The sequence below is a fragment of the Scyliorhinus torazame genome, chromosome 18, assembly GCF_047496885.1.
Source record: "Scyliorhinus torazame isolate Kashiwa2021f chromosome 18, sScyTor2.1, whole genome shotgun sequence".
In the NCBI taxonomy this organism is placed as follows: Eukaryota; Metazoa; Chordata; class Chondrichthyes; order Carcharhiniformes; family Scyliorhinidae; genus Scyliorhinus; species Scyliorhinus torazame.
The window spans coordinates 76,167,857-76,187,067 of record NC_092724.1 but is presented as its reverse complement, the minus strand read 5'-3'; the positions used below and the strand labels follow the sequence as shown (position 1 = coordinate 76,187,067).

General features: G+C 44.0%; 1 protein-coding gene across 9 annotated transcripts in view; it reads right to left on the bottom strand.

Moving 5' to 3' along the window:
• Positions 1–19,211, bottom strand: part of recql5 (RecQ helicase-like 5) — a 270,455-nt gene that overhangs the window by 86,572 nt on the left and 164,672 nt on the right. For 4 of the 9 annotated variants that reach the window (XR_011936154.1, XM_072482940.1, XM_072482939.1 and 1 more), the window contains 3 exons: positions 13,562–13,661; positions 13,193–13,229; positions 10,925–10,986 (listed from right to left, as the gene is read on the bottom strand). Coding sequence is in view for 4 of the 9 variants with exons in the window: in XM_072482940.1 (XP_072339041.1) it covers positions 10,925–10,986; positions 13,193–13,229; positions 13,562–13,661 (199 nt within the window). In the remaining 5 variants the exon portion in view is untranslated. The remainder of the gene's footprint in view (positions 1–10,924; positions 10,987–13,192; positions 13,230–13,561; positions 13,662–19,211) is intronic. The other 5 variants (XM_072482938.1, XR_011936158.1, XR_011936157.1 and 2 more) reach the window with 5 other exon arrangements.

Sequence of the window (19,211 nt, the reverse complement as noted above, 5' to 3'; positions counted from 1 at the left end):
ACCCTCGCTCTAGTCATTCTCATATTTCTCACATATGTGTAAAAGGCCTTGGGGTTTTCCTTGATCCTACCCGCCAAAGATTGTTCATGCCCTCTCTTAGCTCTCCTAATCCCTTTCTTCAGTTCCCTCCTGGCTATCTTGTATCCCTCCAATGCCCTGTCTGAACCTTGTTTCCTCAGTCTTACATAAGTCACCTTTTTCCTCTTAACAAGACATTCAACCTCTCTTGTCAACCATGGTTCCCTCACTCGACCATCTCTTCCCTGCCTGACAGGGACATACATATCAAGGACACGTAGCACCTGTTCCTTGAACAAGTTCCACATTTCACTTGTGTCCTTCCCTGCCAGCCTATGTTCCCAACTTATGCATTTCAATTCTTGTCTGACAACATCGTATTTACCCTTCCCCCAATTGTAAACCTTGCCCTGTTGCACGTACCTATCCCTCTCCATTACTAAAGTGAAAGTCACAGAATTGTGGTCACTATCTCCAAAATGCTCCCCCACTAACAAATCTATCACTTGCCCTGGTTCATTACCCAGTACTAAATCCAATATTGCCCCTCCTCTGGTTGGACAATCTACATACTGTGTTAGAAAAGCTTCCTGGACACACTGCACAAACACCACCCCATCCAAACTATTTGATCTAAAGAGTTTCCACTCAATATTTGGGAAGTTAAAGTCACCCATGACTACCACCCTATGACTTCTGCACCTTTCCAAAATCTGTTTCCCAATCTGTTCCTCCACATCTCTGCTACTATTGGGGGGCCTATAGAAAACTCCTAACAAGGTGACTGCTCCTTTCCTATTTCTGACTTCAACCCATACTACCTCAATAGGGTGATACTCCTCGAACTGCCTTTCTGCAGCTGTTATACTATCTCTAATTAATAATGCCACCCCCCCACCTCTTTTACCACCCTCCCTAATCTTATTGAAACATCTATAACCAGGGACCTCCAACAACCATTTCTGCCCCTCTTCTATCCAAGTTTCCGTGATGGCCACCACATCGTAGTCCCAAGTACCGATCCATGCCTTAAGTTCACCCACCTTATTCCTGATGCTTCTTGCGTTGAAGTATACACACTTCAACCCATCTCCGTGCCTGCAAATACTCTCCTTTGTCAGTGTTCCCTTCCCCACTGCCTCATTACATGCTTTGGCGTCCTGAATATCGGCTACCTTAGTTGCTGGACTACAAATCCGGTTCCCATTCCCCTGCCAAATTAGTTTAAACCCTCCCGAAGAGTACTAGCAAACCTCCCTCCCAGGATATTGGTGCCCCTCTGGTTCAGATGCAACCCGTCCTGCTTGTACAGGTCCCACCTTCCCCAGAATGCGCTCCAATTATCCAAATACCAATCAGATTTGCTCTGCCATTCAATCAGATTATGACTGATCTCTTCCTGGTCTCAAATCTACCTCCCCACCTGCTGCCCAAATCCCATTTACCCATTTAAAAAAATCAAAAATACATCTATCCCTTTCTTGAAAACATTTAATGACTCAGATTCCACTGCACTATGGGGCAGCGAGTTCCACACATTCACCACTCTCTGCGAGGAATTGTTCCTCCTCATCTGAGTTCTAAATCTACCACCTGTCAACCTATATCCATGACCGCTCATTCTAGATTTCCCCACAAGGGGGAACATTTGGTCTACGTTTACTTTATCAATCCCATTTAGTATTTTATATACCTCAATCAGACACGTATCTACTTTTATACACCAGTCCTTTCGCAATAAATGCTAACATTCCATTTGCTTTTTTAATTACATGCTGCACCTGCATACCAATGTTCTGCGATTCATGAACAAAGACACCCAGATCCCCATGCCCAGGTGCATCTTGAATCTGCATTCCATTTAGATAATAATTTGCCTTTCCATTTTTTTGGCCAAAATGGATAACCTCACACTTATCTGCATTAAACTCCATCTGCCAAATTTTGGCCCAATCTCCTAGCCTACCTATATCCGTCCGTAAAATCTTTATCTCCTCTTCACTGCCTGCTTTCCCATCTATTTTAGAATCATCCACAAATTTTGCTATATTACACTCTGTCCCTGCTTGCAGATAATTAAATTGTAAACAGTTGAGGTCTGAGGACTTGCCCAGTGAAGCAGTTGAGGCTCCTTCTTTAAACGTTTTTAAGAAAATGATAGATACCTTTCTAAAGAATAAAGGGATTCGGAGATATGGTGTACGGGCCGGAGAGTGGAGCTGAGTCCACAAAGATCAGCCATGATCTCATTGAATGGCGGAGCAGGCTCGAGGGGCCAGATGGCCTCCTCCTGTTCCTAGTTCTTATGTTCTTATGTGACCCAAGCCGAGAATCGAACCTGGGTCCTGGAGCTGTGCAGCAACAGTGCTAATCACTGTGCTACCGTGCCACGCTATAAAGCTGACTGGTGGTGATTTAATCTGAGGATCTCAGCACCTCAGGCGAGGGGCAAAGGTGGGGCCTTCATGAATGACCTTCATGAATAGAACATTGAACATTACAGCGCAGTACAGGCCCTTCGGCCCTCGATGTTGCGCCGACCTGCGAAACCACTCTAAAACCCATCTATACTATTCCCTTATCGTCCACATGTCTATCCAATGACCATTTGAATGCCCTTAGTGTTGGCGAGTCCACTACTTTTCAGGCAGGGCATTCCACGCCCTGACTACTCTCTGAGTAAAGAACCTACCTCTGACATCTGTCCTATATCTATCTCCCCTCAATTTAAAGCTATGTCCCCTCGTGCCAGACATCACCATCCGAGGAAAAAGGCTCTCACTGTCCACCCTATCTAATCCTTTGATCATCTTGTATGCCTCAATTAAGTCACCTCTTAACCTTCTCTCTAACGAAAACAGCCTCAATTCCTTCCCTCATAAGATCTTCCCTCCATGCCAGGCAACATTCTGGTAAATCTCCTCTGCACCCTTTCCAATGCTTCCACATCCTTCCTATAATGCGGCGACCAGAACTGCACGCAATACTCCAAATGACCCAGTAATGGCCTTTGTCCAACACTTAGACTCCAGTACGGCATTGTCTTCTCTTGCTCAATCTGAATTTGAAATTCTAGCATGCTGCGATCACTCTTTTTAAGAGGATCCTTAACGACAAGACTACTTATCAAACCTTCTTTGTAACATAATACTAAATCTAAAATAGCCTGTTCCCTGGTTGGCTTCATAATATATTGCTTCAAGAAACTATCCCTCATTCACTCGATGAAATCTCCCTCAAGGCTACCTCAAGGAGGAGGTATTGGGTTTTTAAAAGACATTAAAATAGATAAGTGTCCTGTGCGGATGGAATTTACCCCAGAATACTGTGGGAAGCAAGGGAGAAAATTGCTGGGGCCTTGACTGACCTCTTTGTATCCTCATTGGCTACAGGTGAGATCCCAGAGGACTGGAGAATAGCTAATGTGGTACCGCTGTATAAGAAAGGTAGCAAGGATAATCCAGGAAACTATAGGCCAGTGAGCCTCACGTCGGTAGTGGGTAAATTATTGGAGAGAATTCCCGAGGACAGGATTTATACACATTTGGAAACAAATGGACTCATTAGCGATAGGCAGCATGGTTTTGTCAAGGGGAGGTCGTGCCTCACTAACTTGATCGAGTTTTTTGAGGAACATAAGAACTAGAAGCAGGAGTAGGCCATCTGGCCCCTCAAGCCTGCTCCACCATTCAATGAGATCATGGCTGATCTTTTGTGGACTCAGCTCCACTTTCCGGCCCAAACACCATAACCCTTAATCCCTTTATTCTTCAAAAAACTATCTATCTTTATCTTAAAAACATTTAATGAAGGAACCTCTACTGCTTCACTGGGCAAGGAATTCCATAGATTCACAACCCTTTGGGTGAAGAAGTTCCTCCTAAACTCAGTCCTAAATCTACTTCCCCTTATTTTGAGGCTATGCCCCCTAGTTCTGCTTTCACCCGCCAGTGGAAACAACCTGCCCGTATCTATCCTATCTATTCCCTTCATAATCTTATATGTTTCTATAAGATCCCCCCTCATCCTTCTAAATTCCAACGAGTACAGTCCCAGTCTAGTCAACCTCTCCTCGTAATCCAACCCTTTCAGCTCTGGGATTAACCTAGTGAAACTCCTCTGCACACCCTCCAGTGCAAGTACGTCCTTTTTCAAGTAAGGAGACCAAAACTGAACACAATACTCCAGGTGTGGCCTCACTAATACCATATACAATTGCAGCATAACCTCCCTAGTCTTAAACTCCATCCCTCTAGCAATGAAGGACAAAATTCCATTTGTCTTCTTAATCACCTGTTGCACCTGTAAACCAACTTTTTGCGACTCATGCACTAGCACACCCAGGTCTCTCTGCACAGCAGCATGTTTAAATATTTAAGCATTTAAATAATAATCCCTTTTGCTGTTATTCCTACCAAAATGGATAACCTCACATCTGTCAACATTGTATTCCATCTACCAGACCCTAGCCCATTCACTTAGCCTATCCAAATCCCTCTGCAGACTTCCAGTATCCTCTGCACTTTTTGCTTTACCACTCATCTTAGTGTCGTCTGCAAACTTGGACACATTGCCCTTGGTCCTCAACTCCAAATCATCTATGTAAAATTGTGAACAGTTGTGGGCCCAACACTGATCCCTGAGGGACACCACTAGCTACTGATTGCCAACCAGAGAAACAACCATTAATCCCCACTCTTTGTTTTCTATTAATTAACCAATCCTCTATCCATGCTACTACTTTCCCCTTAATGCCATGCATCTTTATCTTATGCAGCAACTTTTTGTGTGGCACCTTGTCAAAGGCTTTCTGGAAATCCAGATATACCACATCCATTGGCTCCCCGTTATCTACCACACTGGTAATGTCCTCAAAAAATTCCACTAAATTAGTTAGGCACGACCTGCCCTTTATGAACCCATGCTGCGTCTGCCCAATGGGACAATTTGCATCCAGATGCCTCGCTATTTCTTCCTTGATGATAGATTCCAGCATCTTCCCTACTACCGAAGTTAAGCTAACTGGCCTATAATTACCCACTTTCTGTCTACCTCCTTTTTTAAACAGTGGTGTCACGTTTGCTAATTTCCAATCCGCCGGGACCATCCCAGAGTCTAGTGAATTTTGGTAAATTATAACTAGTACAATTGCAATTTCCCTAGCCATCTTTTAGCACGCTGGGATGCATTCCATCAGGGCCAGGAGACTGGTCTACCTTTAGCCCCATTAGCTTGCCCATCACTACCTCCTTGGTGATAACAATCCTCTCAAGGTCCTCACCTGTCATAGCCTCATTTCCATCAGTCACTGGCATGTTATTTGTGTCTTCCACTGTGAAGACCGACCCAAAAAACCTGTTAAGTTCCTCAGCCATTTCCTGATCTCCCATTATTAAATCTCCCTTCTCATCCTCTAAAGGATCAATATTTACCTTAGCCACTCTTTTTTTGTTTTATATATTTGTAGAAACCTTTACTATCTGTTTTTATATTCTGAGCAAGTTTACTCTCATAATCTATCTTACTCTTCTTTATAGCTTTTTTAGTAGCTTTCTGTTGCCCCCTAAAGATTTCCCAGTCCTCTAGTCTCCCACTGATCTTTGCTACTTTGTATGCTTTTTCCTTCAATTTGATACTCTCCCTTATTTCCTTCAATATCCATTGTCGATTTTCCCTCTTTCTACCGTCCTTCCTTTTTGTTGGTGTAAACCTTTGCTGAGCACTGTGAAAAATCGCTGGGAAGGTTCTCCACTGTTCCTCAACTGTTTCACCATAAAGTCTTTGCTCCCAGTCTACCTTAGCTAGTTCTTCTCTCATCCCATTGTAATCTCCTTTGTTTAAACACAAAACACTAGTGTATGATTTTACCTTCTCACCCTCCATCTGTATTTTAAATTCCACCATATTGTGATCACTCCTTCCGAGAGGATCCCTAACTATGAGATCATTCATCAATCCTGTCTCATACACAGGACCAGATCTAGGACCGCTTGTTCCCTCGGAGGTTCCATTACATACTGTTCTAGGAAACTATCGCGGATACATTCTATAAACTCCTCCTCAAGGCTGCCTTGTCCGACCTGGTTAAACCAATCGACATGTAGATTAAAGTCCCCCATGATAACTGCTGTACCATTTCTACATGCATCAGTTATTTCTTTGTTTATTGCCTGCCCCACCATAATGTTACTATTTGGTGGCCTATAGACTACTCCGATCAGTGACTTTTTCGCCTTACTATTTCTGATTTCCACCCAAATGGATTCAACCTTATCCTCCATAGCACCGATGTCATCCCTTACTGTTGCCCGGATGTCATCCTTAAATAACAGAGCTACACCACTTCCCTTACCATCCACTCTGTCCTTCTGAATAGTTTGATACCCTTGGATATTTAACTCCCAGTCGTGACCATCCTTTAACCATGTTTCAGTAATGGCCACTAAATCATAGTCATTCACGATGATTTGCGCCATCAACTCATTTACCTTATTCCGAATACTACGAGCATTCAGGTAAAGTACACTTATGTTGGCTTTTTTACCTCTGTTCTGAATCTTAATACCTCGATCAGTAACCTCTCCTAAGTTATATTTCCTCTGAACCTTTCTCCTAATTTTCCTTGTTGTTGAACCCATATTTTCATGCAATAACCTGCCACGTCGCTTACCATTAATGTTTTCACTTCCCGTTTTATTCGTTTTAGTATTCCTGGTCCTATTCACTGAGCTCCCCTCAGTCACTGTACCTCGTACTGTTGCCCTTTTTGATTTTTGACTATGGCTTCTCTGCCTTACACTTTCCCCCTTACTGCCTTTTGTTTCTGTCAATGTTTTACTACCTTCCAACTTCCTGCATCGGTTCCCATCTCCCTACCACATTAGTTTAAACTCTCCCCAACAGCTCTAGCAAACCTCCGCCCCCCCCCCAGGATATCGGTTCCAGTCCTGCCCAGGTGCAGACCGTCCGGTTTGTACTGGTCCCACCTCCCCCAGAACCGGTTCCAATGCCCCAGGAATTTGAATCCCTCCCTCTTGCACCATCTCTTGAGCCACGCATTCATCCTATCTATCCTGACATTCCTACTCTGACTAGCTCGTGGCACTGGTAGCAATCCTGACATTACTACCTTTGAGGTCCTACTTTTTAGTTTAACTCCTAACTCCCTGAATTCAGCTTGTAGGACCTCGTCCCGTTTTTTTACCTATATCGTTGGTGCCTTTGTGCACCACAACAGCTGGCTGTTCACCCCCCCCCCCCCCCGCCCCCCCCAGAATGTCCTGCAGCCTCTCCGAGACATCCTTGACCCTTGCACCAGGGAGGCAACATACCATCCTGGAGTCTCGATTGCGTCCGGGGAACCCCCTGTCTATTCCCCTTACAATTGAGTCCCCTATCACTATAACCCTGCTATTCTTCTTCCTGCCCAGCTGTGCAGCAGAGCCAGCCACGGTGCCATGAACCTGGCTGCTGCTGCCTTCCCCTGGTGAGCCATCTCCCTCAACAGTATCCAAAGCGGTATATCTGTTTTGCAGGGAGATGACCGCATGGGACACCTGCACTGCCTTCCTACTCTTGCTCTGTCTTTTGGTCACCCATTTTCTATCTCCCTCAGTACCTTTCACCTGCGGTTGACCAACTCGCTAAACGTGCTATCCACGACGTCCTCAGCATCGCGAATGCTCCAATGTGAGTCCATCCGCAGCTCCAGAGCCGTCAAGCGGTCTAACAGGAGCTGTAACTGGACACACTTCTTGCACGTGAAGGAACCAGGGACAGTGGACGTGTCCCTGAGCTCCCACATCGCACACGAGGAGCACGACACGGGTCTGGGTTCTCCTGCCATGTCTTATACCTTAGGTAACTTATACAACTACAATTCCAAAAAACGAAAGAAAAAATAAATAAATTAGACAATGAAAAGTACAAAAGTATAAGTCACACGGCATCAAAAATGAGGTGGCAAGCTGGGTACAGAACTGGCTCGGTCATAGAAGCAAAGGGTAGCAATAGAAGGGTGTTTTTCTGAATGGAAGGTTGTGACTAGTGGTGTTCCACAGGTATCTGTGCTGGGGCCTCTGTTGTTTGTAGTACACAAATGATTTGGAGGAAAATTTAGCTGGTCTAATTAGCAAGTTCGCGGATGATATCAAGGTTGGAGGAGTGGCAGATAGTTGAGGATTGTCAGAGGATATAGCAGGACATAAATAGGTTGGAGATTTGGGCAGAGAAAGAAATGGCAAATGAGTTTGTTCCAGACAAATGTGAGGTAATGCATTTTGGTAGGTCTAACAGAGGAGGGAAATATACCGTAAATGGCAAAACTCTTAGGAATATAGAAAATCAGAGAGATCTGGGCATGCATATCCACAGATCTTTGAAAGTGACAACCCAAGTGGACAAGGTAGTCAAGAAAGCATACGGAATGCTTGCCTTCATTGGACGGGGCATCAAGTTTAAAAACTGGCAAGTCATGCTACAGTTGTATAGAACCTGGGTAAGGCGCACTTGGAATAAGGGCAGCACAGTAGCACAGTGGGGAGTACTGTTGCTTCACAGCTCCAGGGTCCCAGATTCGATTCCCGGCTTGGGTCACTGTGTGGAGTTTGCACGTTCTCCCCATATCTGCGTGGGTTTCCTCCGGCTGCTCCAGTTTCCTCCCACAAATCCCGAAAGACGTGCTGTTAGGTAATTTGGACATTCTGAATTCTCCCTCTGTGTACCCGAACAGGCGCCGGAATGTGGCGACTGGGGCCTTTTCACAGTAACTTCATTGCAGTGTTAATGTAAGCCTACTTGTGACAATAAAGATTATTGTTAATATTGCGCACAATTCCGGTTGCCACACTACCAGAAGGATGTGGAGGCTTTGGAGAGGGTGCAATGCATTTTGGTAGGTCTAACATAGAGGGGAAGAGGTTAGAGGTTGGAGAAGAGGTATACCAGGATGTTGCCTGTTCTGGAGGGTGTTAGCTATGTAGGGAGGCTGAATAGACTCGGACTGTTTTAATTAGACCAACAAAGATTGAGGGGTGACTAGATAGAGGTCTACAAAATTATGAGGGGCATGGATAGAGAGGATGGGCAGGCACTCTTTCCCAGGGTGGAGGGGTCAGTCACCAGGGGGCATAGGTTTAAAGTCCATGGGGCAAAGTTTAGAGATGTGCGAGGTAGGTTTTTTTATACAGAGGGTGGTGAGTGCCTGGAACACGTTGCCAGGGGAGGTTGTGGAAGCAAATACATTAACGGCGTTCAAAAGGCATCTCGACAAAAACATGGATTGGATGGGTATGGAGGAATACGGCACTAGTAAGTGCTGAGGTTTTGGCCGAGGGTGGTATCATGACCAGTACAAGCTTGGAGGGCCGAAGGGCCTGTTCCTGTGCTATATTTTCCTTTGTTCTTTGTTCTAACCTTGACAATTTGATTAATCCAGTAAATACGAATAATAATATCACCCATGATTGCCATTGTGCCCTTCTCACAAGCCCTCATTATTTCTTGGTTTATACTATGGAAGTATTGCTAGGACACCTGCAAATTACTCCCACAAAGGAGTTTCTCATTTCCACCCAGATCGATTCAACATTTTGGCCCTTAGTGCCAATATAATTTCTTAATGTAGCCTTGATGCCATTTTTAATCAATAAGCAACTCCACCTCCTGTTCCATCCTGCCTATCCTTTTGGAATACTGAGTACCCTTAGATATTCAACTCCCAGTCCCTGTCCCCCTGCAACCAAGTTTCAGTAATCCCCACCAAATCATACTCATTTGTCTCTATTTGTGCCGTCAGCTCATTGAACTTATTACGAATACTGCAAGCATTTAGATACAAGATTTTTAAATATGTCCTATTAATTTGTCTTTCCCTTGCAGGATTTTCTTGTGCACTATCGTTTTCAGACATTCCCGACCTCCTTAATCAATCTCTGTTGACACTCAGTCTCATCCCCAACTTTCATTCTCACGGTCTCCTGATATTTTGATTTTTTATGTTTCCTTTCCCCTCTGTAGTTGTTAGACTGGTCCTGCCTGTTCATCCTATTAACCTCTACTTTTTCCTCACATACCTACCTGCTGCTTTAGATTCTATTAATCATTATGCTTCTTGTAGCTTTACCCTTCCCTTCCACCCGATTTGCTAGTTTAAACAGTCCACCTTGCATTACATATAACCAGGGGTTAGTTTAGCACAGTGGGCTAAACAGCTGGATTGTAATGCAGAACAATGCCAGCAGCGCGGGTTCAATTCCTGTACTGGCCTTACCGAACAGGCGCCGGAATGTAGCGACTAGGGGCTTTTCACAGTAACTTCATTGAAGCCTACTTGTGACAATAAGTGATTATTAGGGGCTGGTTTAGCACACTGGGCTAAATCATTGGCTTTTAAAGCAGACCCAGGCAGGCCAGCAGCACGGTTCAATTCCCATACCAGCCTCCCCGAACAGGTGCCGGAATGTGACGACTAGGGGCTTTTCACAGTAACTTCATTTGAAGCCTACTTGTGACAATAAGTGATTTTCATTTCATTTCAACTTTGTTAGTGTCACAAGTAGGCTTACATTAACACTGCAATGAAGTTACTGTGAAAATCCCCTAGTCACCACACTACGGCGCCTGTTCGGGTCCACTGAGGTAGAATTCAGAATGTCCAATTGACCTAATAGCACGTCTTTCGGGACTTGTGGGAGGAAACCGAAGCACCCGGAGGAAACCCACGCAGACACCGGGAGACCACACTTGCTGGTTTAAACAGTCGATAAGCTAATTCCTACCATACATTCTGGATATATATCGTGCCTCAAAAATTAATTCAATATAATATTTGTTTATACATAGCAGTTCAATTACTGTCCCAATGTATTTAATCCCTTAAAAGGGTATTTACTGTAAAGCTACTCATTACCTTGACTGACAGCTTTGGTATTTTCCGATTGGCTGCATCTCGGAGGGGGCAGTCAGGATCTTAAAAGAAAGTGAACACAGGATAGTATTAACTTCCACATTTGCAATGTCCTTCAGCTGACAGAGCACTGAGCTCCTGACACACCATCATAGATTTGGGAGTTCAGACTATCGTGTCTGTGTCAGTTCTCTGAAACAGTTATCCATTTACTCTCCTTCCTTGCCTCTATCTTACTGTCACATTTTTGATCCTTTGATCCGTTTTCCACAAAGAAGATTGGAAAAAGGGAGTTATTCGTTGGGAAAAGATTGGAAAAGGAACCTTAAAGAATAGTCCAACCATCTAAATGAGACAACAGAATTTTAAGATGCTAATGTGTTGAATGTTGTCTCAGGGACAGTGGTTAATTTACAGTTGGATAAATTGATGAGCAGTGCACTTTGCAGGCTGTTAACAGGCCTGCCTTTCCTGGCTCTGAGCAGCAAGAGATAAAATATAGAAACAAATATGAATAGCCACTTGGTAATACAGAACTTGTGTATTGCTGAAAAAAGAGACAAGCTGTTGAAGCTTTTCATCTTGCACTCGTCAGGACAGAATTGCAAGAATACCAAATTGCAAAGGGAACGACAATTTGTACTGCAACTTGGCGATTTGTTGGCACATGAACTAGTTGGTAGAGGTTTTGCCATGGAGAATGTGCCAGGCAAATGGTTATCCCCCAAGCTTTTGTTTATATTCAAACCAGGTTAGTCAACTCTGATTTGACGAGGCATTACAGAGAATGCACCAGGGAATAGTTAACCCCAAGATTTTGTTTAACTGAAAAAGGCATCTGCTTTTTTGTTTGCAAAGGACAGGGCCCTGTGTATGAATATACGCTTCTCACAAGCGTATGTGAACTATACTGCAAGCCCAATTGATAATCTTAAACTGGTTGTTAGTGAATGATGAAGCAGGCTTGAGGGGCCAAATGACCTACGTCGCTTTTATTTTGTATGTTCATATCTCTCTTAACCTCCTAGAACTAGATCAAGCACCTCTTCTTGCCTTGTTGGGCTCTTGTCCTTGAACTCGGCATCAGAACATGGATGTACAAGTCACGTGGTTACAAAACTTCACAAACATTTACAGCAAAATTGACAACGTTTGGGGCAATTTCAAATCTTTTGTCAACATTTCCAAATCCACCATGGAGAATCTCTCAATTTAATATTGAGCCTCAGAGATACTACAGGACAGCTTGCATTGAAAATGTCACTCTGGTGCATTCGGAGTTCCCTTTGACAGAGCTGTTATACCTGAGGTAGCAGTACTTGATGGGGAATTTTTGGGTGAGCTTTATTCTGAATCTACCCCCCACAATACCAGACATGAAATTGCTTGGAGTGGCGTTCTGCATTTTCTGAAGCTAGCCACTGCTAAGGGGGCAATGCAGAGTGAGTTTTGATGTCCATCACTCGGCTTCAGAGAGGGTGCAGAGGAGATTTATCTGAATAGGACTAAGTCCCTGGAGAAACGAGAAAGGGCAGGCTTGTTCTCCTTAGAGCCGAGGTTAGTGCCAGATGTATTTGAGATGTTCAAAATTCTGAACGATTTTGATAGAAAAAAAAATACATTGTTTCATTCGTGAGGTTCAAAAGGTAACTGGATAGACACTTGAAAGGGAAAAATTTACCCGGCTATGGGGGGAGGGCAGGGAGAGGGACTAATTAGAGAGCTTTTTCAAAGAGCCAGAATAAGCACAACAGGCCAAATGGTGTCTTGTTGTGCTGTAAGATTCCATGAATGTAATTTATGCAGAGAATGGGTGAAAAGTGGATCAAAATTCCTTCCTGATATCATCATATCTGAACACACCGGGTAGATGAGATGAACAGCATAGAACATATTAATGGGAAGCTAGATAAACATGAGGAAGAAAATAATAGCTTATGCTGAATAGGGTTAAATGACATGGGATGAGAGGAGGCTGATGTGGAGCACAAACATTGACACAGTTGGGTTTCTGAGCTGTAAACTCTTTGCAACAGAGAACAAACTTCTCCAAGTTTAACTCAAGAATCCAGAAGCTTTTTTCCATGGTCACATTATATCAGAAAATAGATGTGACAATTCCTAGTTACAGTCTTTGTACTAGTAGTATCAAGACACTGATGACGGGACCATCAAATATGGTGTGCAAGGCTCCTATACTTTGTTTAAGCTGAGAATGTAAGTTACACTGCTGGGTTTCACAAGAAGTGAAATGTTAAATATACTCACCGGGTGGTACAAAATTATCCTTTGCAGGCTCTCCATTCTATGGGAAATAGAGTGAGAGATTAAGAGACACCTTGTACTGAAGTACAGGAAGTAGAGAGTCTGATCGCACCACTTTCCACTGACCTGCCCCCACTGAGTTTATGCCCCTTATCAGCCGAGAGATGAGATATGGCTTGTGAAGGAGACTGAGTATTATGCTTCTTTTTCTACACCTCCTCAGTCTCACAAAACAGCCAGACTGTTCAGGTAGAAAACAGAAGCATTTAATGCTTACCCAGCCCCATGTAACACAAACTAAATTTTTTGCTCGCAACATCTACCAAACTGGTCAGATGATTATAAATCAGTTCATTCCTGCACCAACATTACCTTCCGCAGCTTCATTTGTTTCTGAAAAAATGAATTCCATTCCTTCTTTCTGGATTCACCGTCACCATTCGATTCATTGTCACTATCTTCATCGTCATGTCTGAAAGTGAGTATACAGTCAAATAGCAAATAGCCCAGTCTCCTACAATTTGTCACAAACCATTTCACACAAGGTTACAACTCACAGAATTCCGCAGCCTGTCTTCAAAGCCAGGCCAATGAGCTCTGCTAATAGTGATCAACATTCAGATTTATGTGATATCGTGAAACTCGCTCTTTTCTCCCTCCGGTAATATTCAAGCTTGTAAAAGTCAATTTGGTGTCACTTATAATCACCATTTCCTGAGATACTTTGGTCTCTCTTTTGCAAGTTTTCACCTTGCGGTCAAAATCCTGTACGGTGACTCAAATCATTCACCAAAGATTTTTGCTTAAACACGGGCTGCACAGTGGCTCAGTGGTTAACACTGCTGTCTCACAGTGCCTGGGATGACGGTTTGATTCCGACCATCTGTGTGGAGTTGTCAGGCTATACATTAGAATGATCAGATATAGCTGTAATGAAACTGGGACTTGCAACAATTTCATTACTGACCAATACCATCACTTCCAAACCATAGAATCCCGACAGTGTAGAAGGAGGCTGTGCGGCCCATCAAGTCTGCACCATTTATCTGACAAAGCACCTTATCTAGGCCCACTCCCCACCCTATCTCCATAACCTCACCGAACCTGCACATCCCTGGACTCGAAGGGATGGCCAATCTACCCAACCTGTGCACCTTTAGACTATGAGATTGTAAATGTTTATCTGTTTCACATCAACTCTTGAATAAAATTCTTTTAGATTTAGACGGGTTATTAGGAAAAAATATTTCCCGGAGGGTGGTAGGCTTCTGGAATTTACTGCCCAGATTGGTGGTTGAGGCAGAAACCTTCAATTCACTTAAAAGATACCTGGATCAGAACCTGCAAGGCTACAGACCAGGTGCTGGAGGGTGGGATTAGAATAGGCAGCTAGTTTCTTCAGCCAGTACAGATAGGATGGGCTGAATGGCCTCTTTCTATGCAGCAGCTTTTCTATGGTTCTGTGAATGAGACAGATACTAGACATCTGACCACCATTGCTTTTGTCCTTTTAGCCTGAAAAACAGTTTGCACAGTTCTCCCGGTATATCAGCTAATGATGAAAGCCTGCCACTGAACTGACTTCGCGCCACACAGTTACTTGGTTAAATGCAATAGTCACTGAATACTGACCAGAATCTCAAACATTGGGAACGGTTTCTTCCATGAGCCTGCACACTAATGTCTTGAATGAGTGTTTCAATTTAAAATTATAGCACTGCAACGTGTTCCGTTTCTTTATATACTTGTGAGAGGGGTGTACCTTAGTACAAAGAACAAAGAACAAAGAACAAAGAAATGTACAGCACAGGAACAGGCCCTTCGGCCCTCCAAGCCCGTGCCGACCATACTGCCCGACTAAACTACAATCTTCTACACTTCCTGGGTCCGTATCCTTCTATTCCCATCCTATTCATATATTTGTCAAGATGCCCCTTAAATGTCCCTATCGTCCCTGCCTCCACTACCTCCTCCGGTAGTGAGTTCCAGGCACCCACTACCCTCTGCGTAAAAAACTTGCCTCGTACATCTACTCTAAACTTTGCCCCTCTCACCTTAAACCTATGCCCCCTAGTAATTGACCCCTCTACCCTGGGGAAAAGCCTCTGACTATCCACTCTGTCTATGCCCCTCATAATTTTGTATACCTCTATCAGGTCGCCCCTCAACCTCCTTCGTTCCAGTGAGAACAAACCGAGTTTATTCAATCGCTCCTCATAGCTTATGCCCTCCATACCAGGCAACATTCTGGTAAATCTCTTCTGCACCCTCTCTAAAGCCTCCACATCCTTCTGGTAGTGTGGCGACCAGAATTGAACACTATACTCCAAGTGTGGCCTAACTAAAGTTCTATACAGCTGCAACATGACTTGCCAATTCTTATACTCAATGCCCCGGCCAATGAAGGCAAGCATGCCGTATGCCTTCTTGACTACCTTCTCCACCTGTGTAGCCCCTTTCAGTGATCTGTGGACCTGTACTCCTAGATCTCTTTGACTTTCAATACTCTTGAGGGTTCTACCATTCACTGTATATTCCCTACCTGCATTAGCCCTTCCAAAATGCATTACCTCACATTTGTCCAGGTTAAACTCCATCTGCCATCTCTCCGCCCAAGTCTCCAGACAATCTAAATCCTGCTGTATCCTCAGACAGTCCTCATCGCTATCCGCAATTCCACCAACCTTTGTGTCGTCTGCAAACTTACTAATCAGACCAGTTACATTTTCCTCCAAATCATTTATATATACTACAAAGAGCAAAGGTCCCAGCACTGATCCCTGTGGAACACCACTGGTCACAGCCCTCCAATTAGAAAAGCATCCCTCCATTGCTACCCTCTGCCTTCTATGGCCTAGCCAGTTCTGTATCCACCTTGCCAGTTCACCCCTGATCCCGTGTGACTTCACCTTTTGTACTAGTCTACCATGAGGGACCTTGTCAAAGGCCTTACTGAAGTCCATATAGACAACATCTACTGCCCTACCTGCATCAATCATCTTAGTGACCTCCTCGAAAAACTCTATCAAGTTAGTGAGACACGACCTCCCCTTCACAAAACCGTGCTGCCTCTCACTAATACGTCCATTTGCTTCCAAATGGGAGTAGATCCTGTCTCGAAGAATTCTCTCCAGTAATTTCCCTACCACTGAAGTAAGGCTCACCGGCCTGTAGTTCCCGGGATTATCCCTGCCACCCTTCTTAAACAGAGGAACAACATTGGCTATTCTCCAGTCCTCCGGGACATCCCCTGAAGACAGCGAGGATCCAAAGATTTCTGTCAAGGCCTCAGCAATTTCCTCTCCAGCCTCCTTCAGTATTCTGGGGTAGATCCCATCCGGCCCTGGGGACTTATCTACCTTAATATTTTTTAAGACACCCAACACCTCGTCTTTTTGGATCACAATGTGACCCAGGCTATCTACACCCCCTTCTCCAGACTCAACATCTACCAATTCCTTCTCTTTGGTGAATACTGATGCAAAGTATTCATTTAGTACCTCGCCCATTTCCTCTGGCTCAACACAGATGCCTGCTGTTAGTTAATGAATGCAATATTGCACCGGCTGTTAACTGGTTAATGTAATTCTATGTTTACTGTTGAGTACACATGATCTGCTCACTGCAGTACTAACATACACAATTCAATAGTCTTAAAATAACTTTAACCTAACTTTATTTCCATATGTTCAGTCAGTGGATTTGATAAACCGTTGAGTGGGATGCAAGCTAACGTAACTCCCCTCAGCTTCTGTACATCCAACACTAAATTCTCTACCAGTTTAAACATTGAATATATTGTAAAATATTCAAGCTGCAAGTTTATGAACTCACTGTGAACAGACATAGGACTCAAAATATTACTGTTCAGAATAATCCAATATAATGTGCAAGTGGCCGTGTTACTGTACGGAACTGTACGGAAACCAATTGGCTTTACATTCTGCAACTTGTTTCCAGCTTTCAGGCTTGTTAGATTTGCAATTTAATTCCTTGTATTTTTGTGAGATGTAGCTGGCTTTCCAGTCATGCCATCAGCTCTCAAAGGTAACATTGAACTGTCAGCCAGAAGCCAAGTTAGTTAGTCAGAGGTAATTGATTAAGCTGGAAGCCACAGCAAAAATGGGTTTCCTTGATAAATTAACACCAATTGTGGTTGAGGTTCATTGTTCAATTCCAGAGTGCAATCAGTCAGAATTAGTACTTTTAAAAGAACAAAGAACAATAAAGCACAGCAACAGGCCCTTCGGCCTTCCACCGGTCATGAACCGGTCATTTTAGCAGATGGCTTACCCAATACAAGCCGGTAACATCTCAATCAGTTATCCTGCCTCTTTTCCAACAATGATGTGGAGATGCCGGCGTTGGACTGGGGTGAGCACAGTAAGAAGTCTTACAACACCAGGTTAAAGTCCAACAGGTTTGTTTCCAGTCACTAGATTTCAGAGCGCTGCTTTCAGGTGAATGAAAAGGTATATATATAGACAAAGACAAAGAGCAAGATGATACTTTGAATGCGAGCATTTGCAGGTAATTAGGTTTTTACAGATCCAGAGAGAGGGGTAACCCCAGGTTAAAGAGGTGTGAATTGTCTCAAACCAGGACGGTTGGTAGGATTTCGCAAGCCAGGCCAGATGGTGTGGGATGAATGTAATGCGACATGAATCCAAGGTCCCGGTTGAGGCCGTACTCATGTGTGTGGAACTTGGCTATAAGTTTCTGCTCGGCGACTTTGCGTTGTCACGTGTCCTTTTGCTTTTGCTAACACTGTTGGGGAGGGTTTAAACTAATGTGGCAGGGGGATGGGAACCAAATGAGGAGGTTAGTGGACAGTTAAGGAGGTAGTAACTAAAGCCTGTAAGGAACTAGATCATGAAGTCAGCGTGACCAAGGGGAAGAGTAGGCAGGGAGCAGATGATGAACGCAAAGGGACTGGTGGTCTGAGGTGCATCTGTTTTAATACAAGAAGTGTAGTATTTAAGGCAGATAAACTTAGGGTTTGGATTAGTACCTGGGAGTATGATGTTATTGATATTACTGAGACTTGGTTGAGGGAAGGGCATGATTGGCAACTAAATATCCCAGGATATCGATGCTTCAGGCGGGATAGAGAGGGAGGTAGAAGGGGTGGAGGAATTGTATTACTGGCCAGAAAGGATATCACAGGTGTGCTGAAGGAGGGCACTATGGAGGACTCGAGCAGTGAGGCGATATGGGCAGAGCTCAGAAATAGGAAGGGTGCGGTAACAATGTTGGGGCTGTACTACAGACCTCCCAACAGTGAGCGTGAGATAGAGGGACAAGTATGTAAGCAGATTATGGAAAGATGTAGGAGCAACAGGGATAGGAGATGTTAATTTTCCCAACATTGACTGGGATACACTTAGTGTCAGAGGTCTAGATGGAGCAGAATTTGTAAGGAGCATCCAGGAGTGTTTCCTGGAGCAGTATGTAAATAGTCCAACTCAGGAAGGGGCCATACTGGACCTGGTGTTGGGGAATGAGCCCGGCCAGGTGGTTGAAGTTTCAGTCGGGGATTACTTTGGGAATAGTGATCGCAATTCCGTAAGTTTTAGAATACTCATGGACAAAGACGAGAGTGGTCCTAAAGGAAGAGTGCTAAATTGGGGGAAGGCCAACTTCCCAAAATACAGCACAAGCTGGGGAATGTAGATTGGGAGCAGTTGTTTGAAGGTAAATCCACATTTGACATGTGGGAGGCTTTTAAAGAAAGGTTGATTAGAGTGCAGGACAAACATGTCCCTGTGAAAATGAGGGATAGAAATGGCAAGATTAGGGAACCATGGATGACAGGTGAAATTGTGAGACTAGCTAAGAGGAAAAAGGAAGCATACATAAGGTCTAGGTGCCTGAAGACAGACAAAGCTTTGGAAGAATATCAGGAATGTAGGACCAATCTGAAACGAGGAATCAAGAGGGCTAAAAGGGGTCATGAAATATCTTTAGCAAACAGGGTTAAGGAAAATCCCAAAGCCTTTTATTCATATATAAGGAGCAAGAG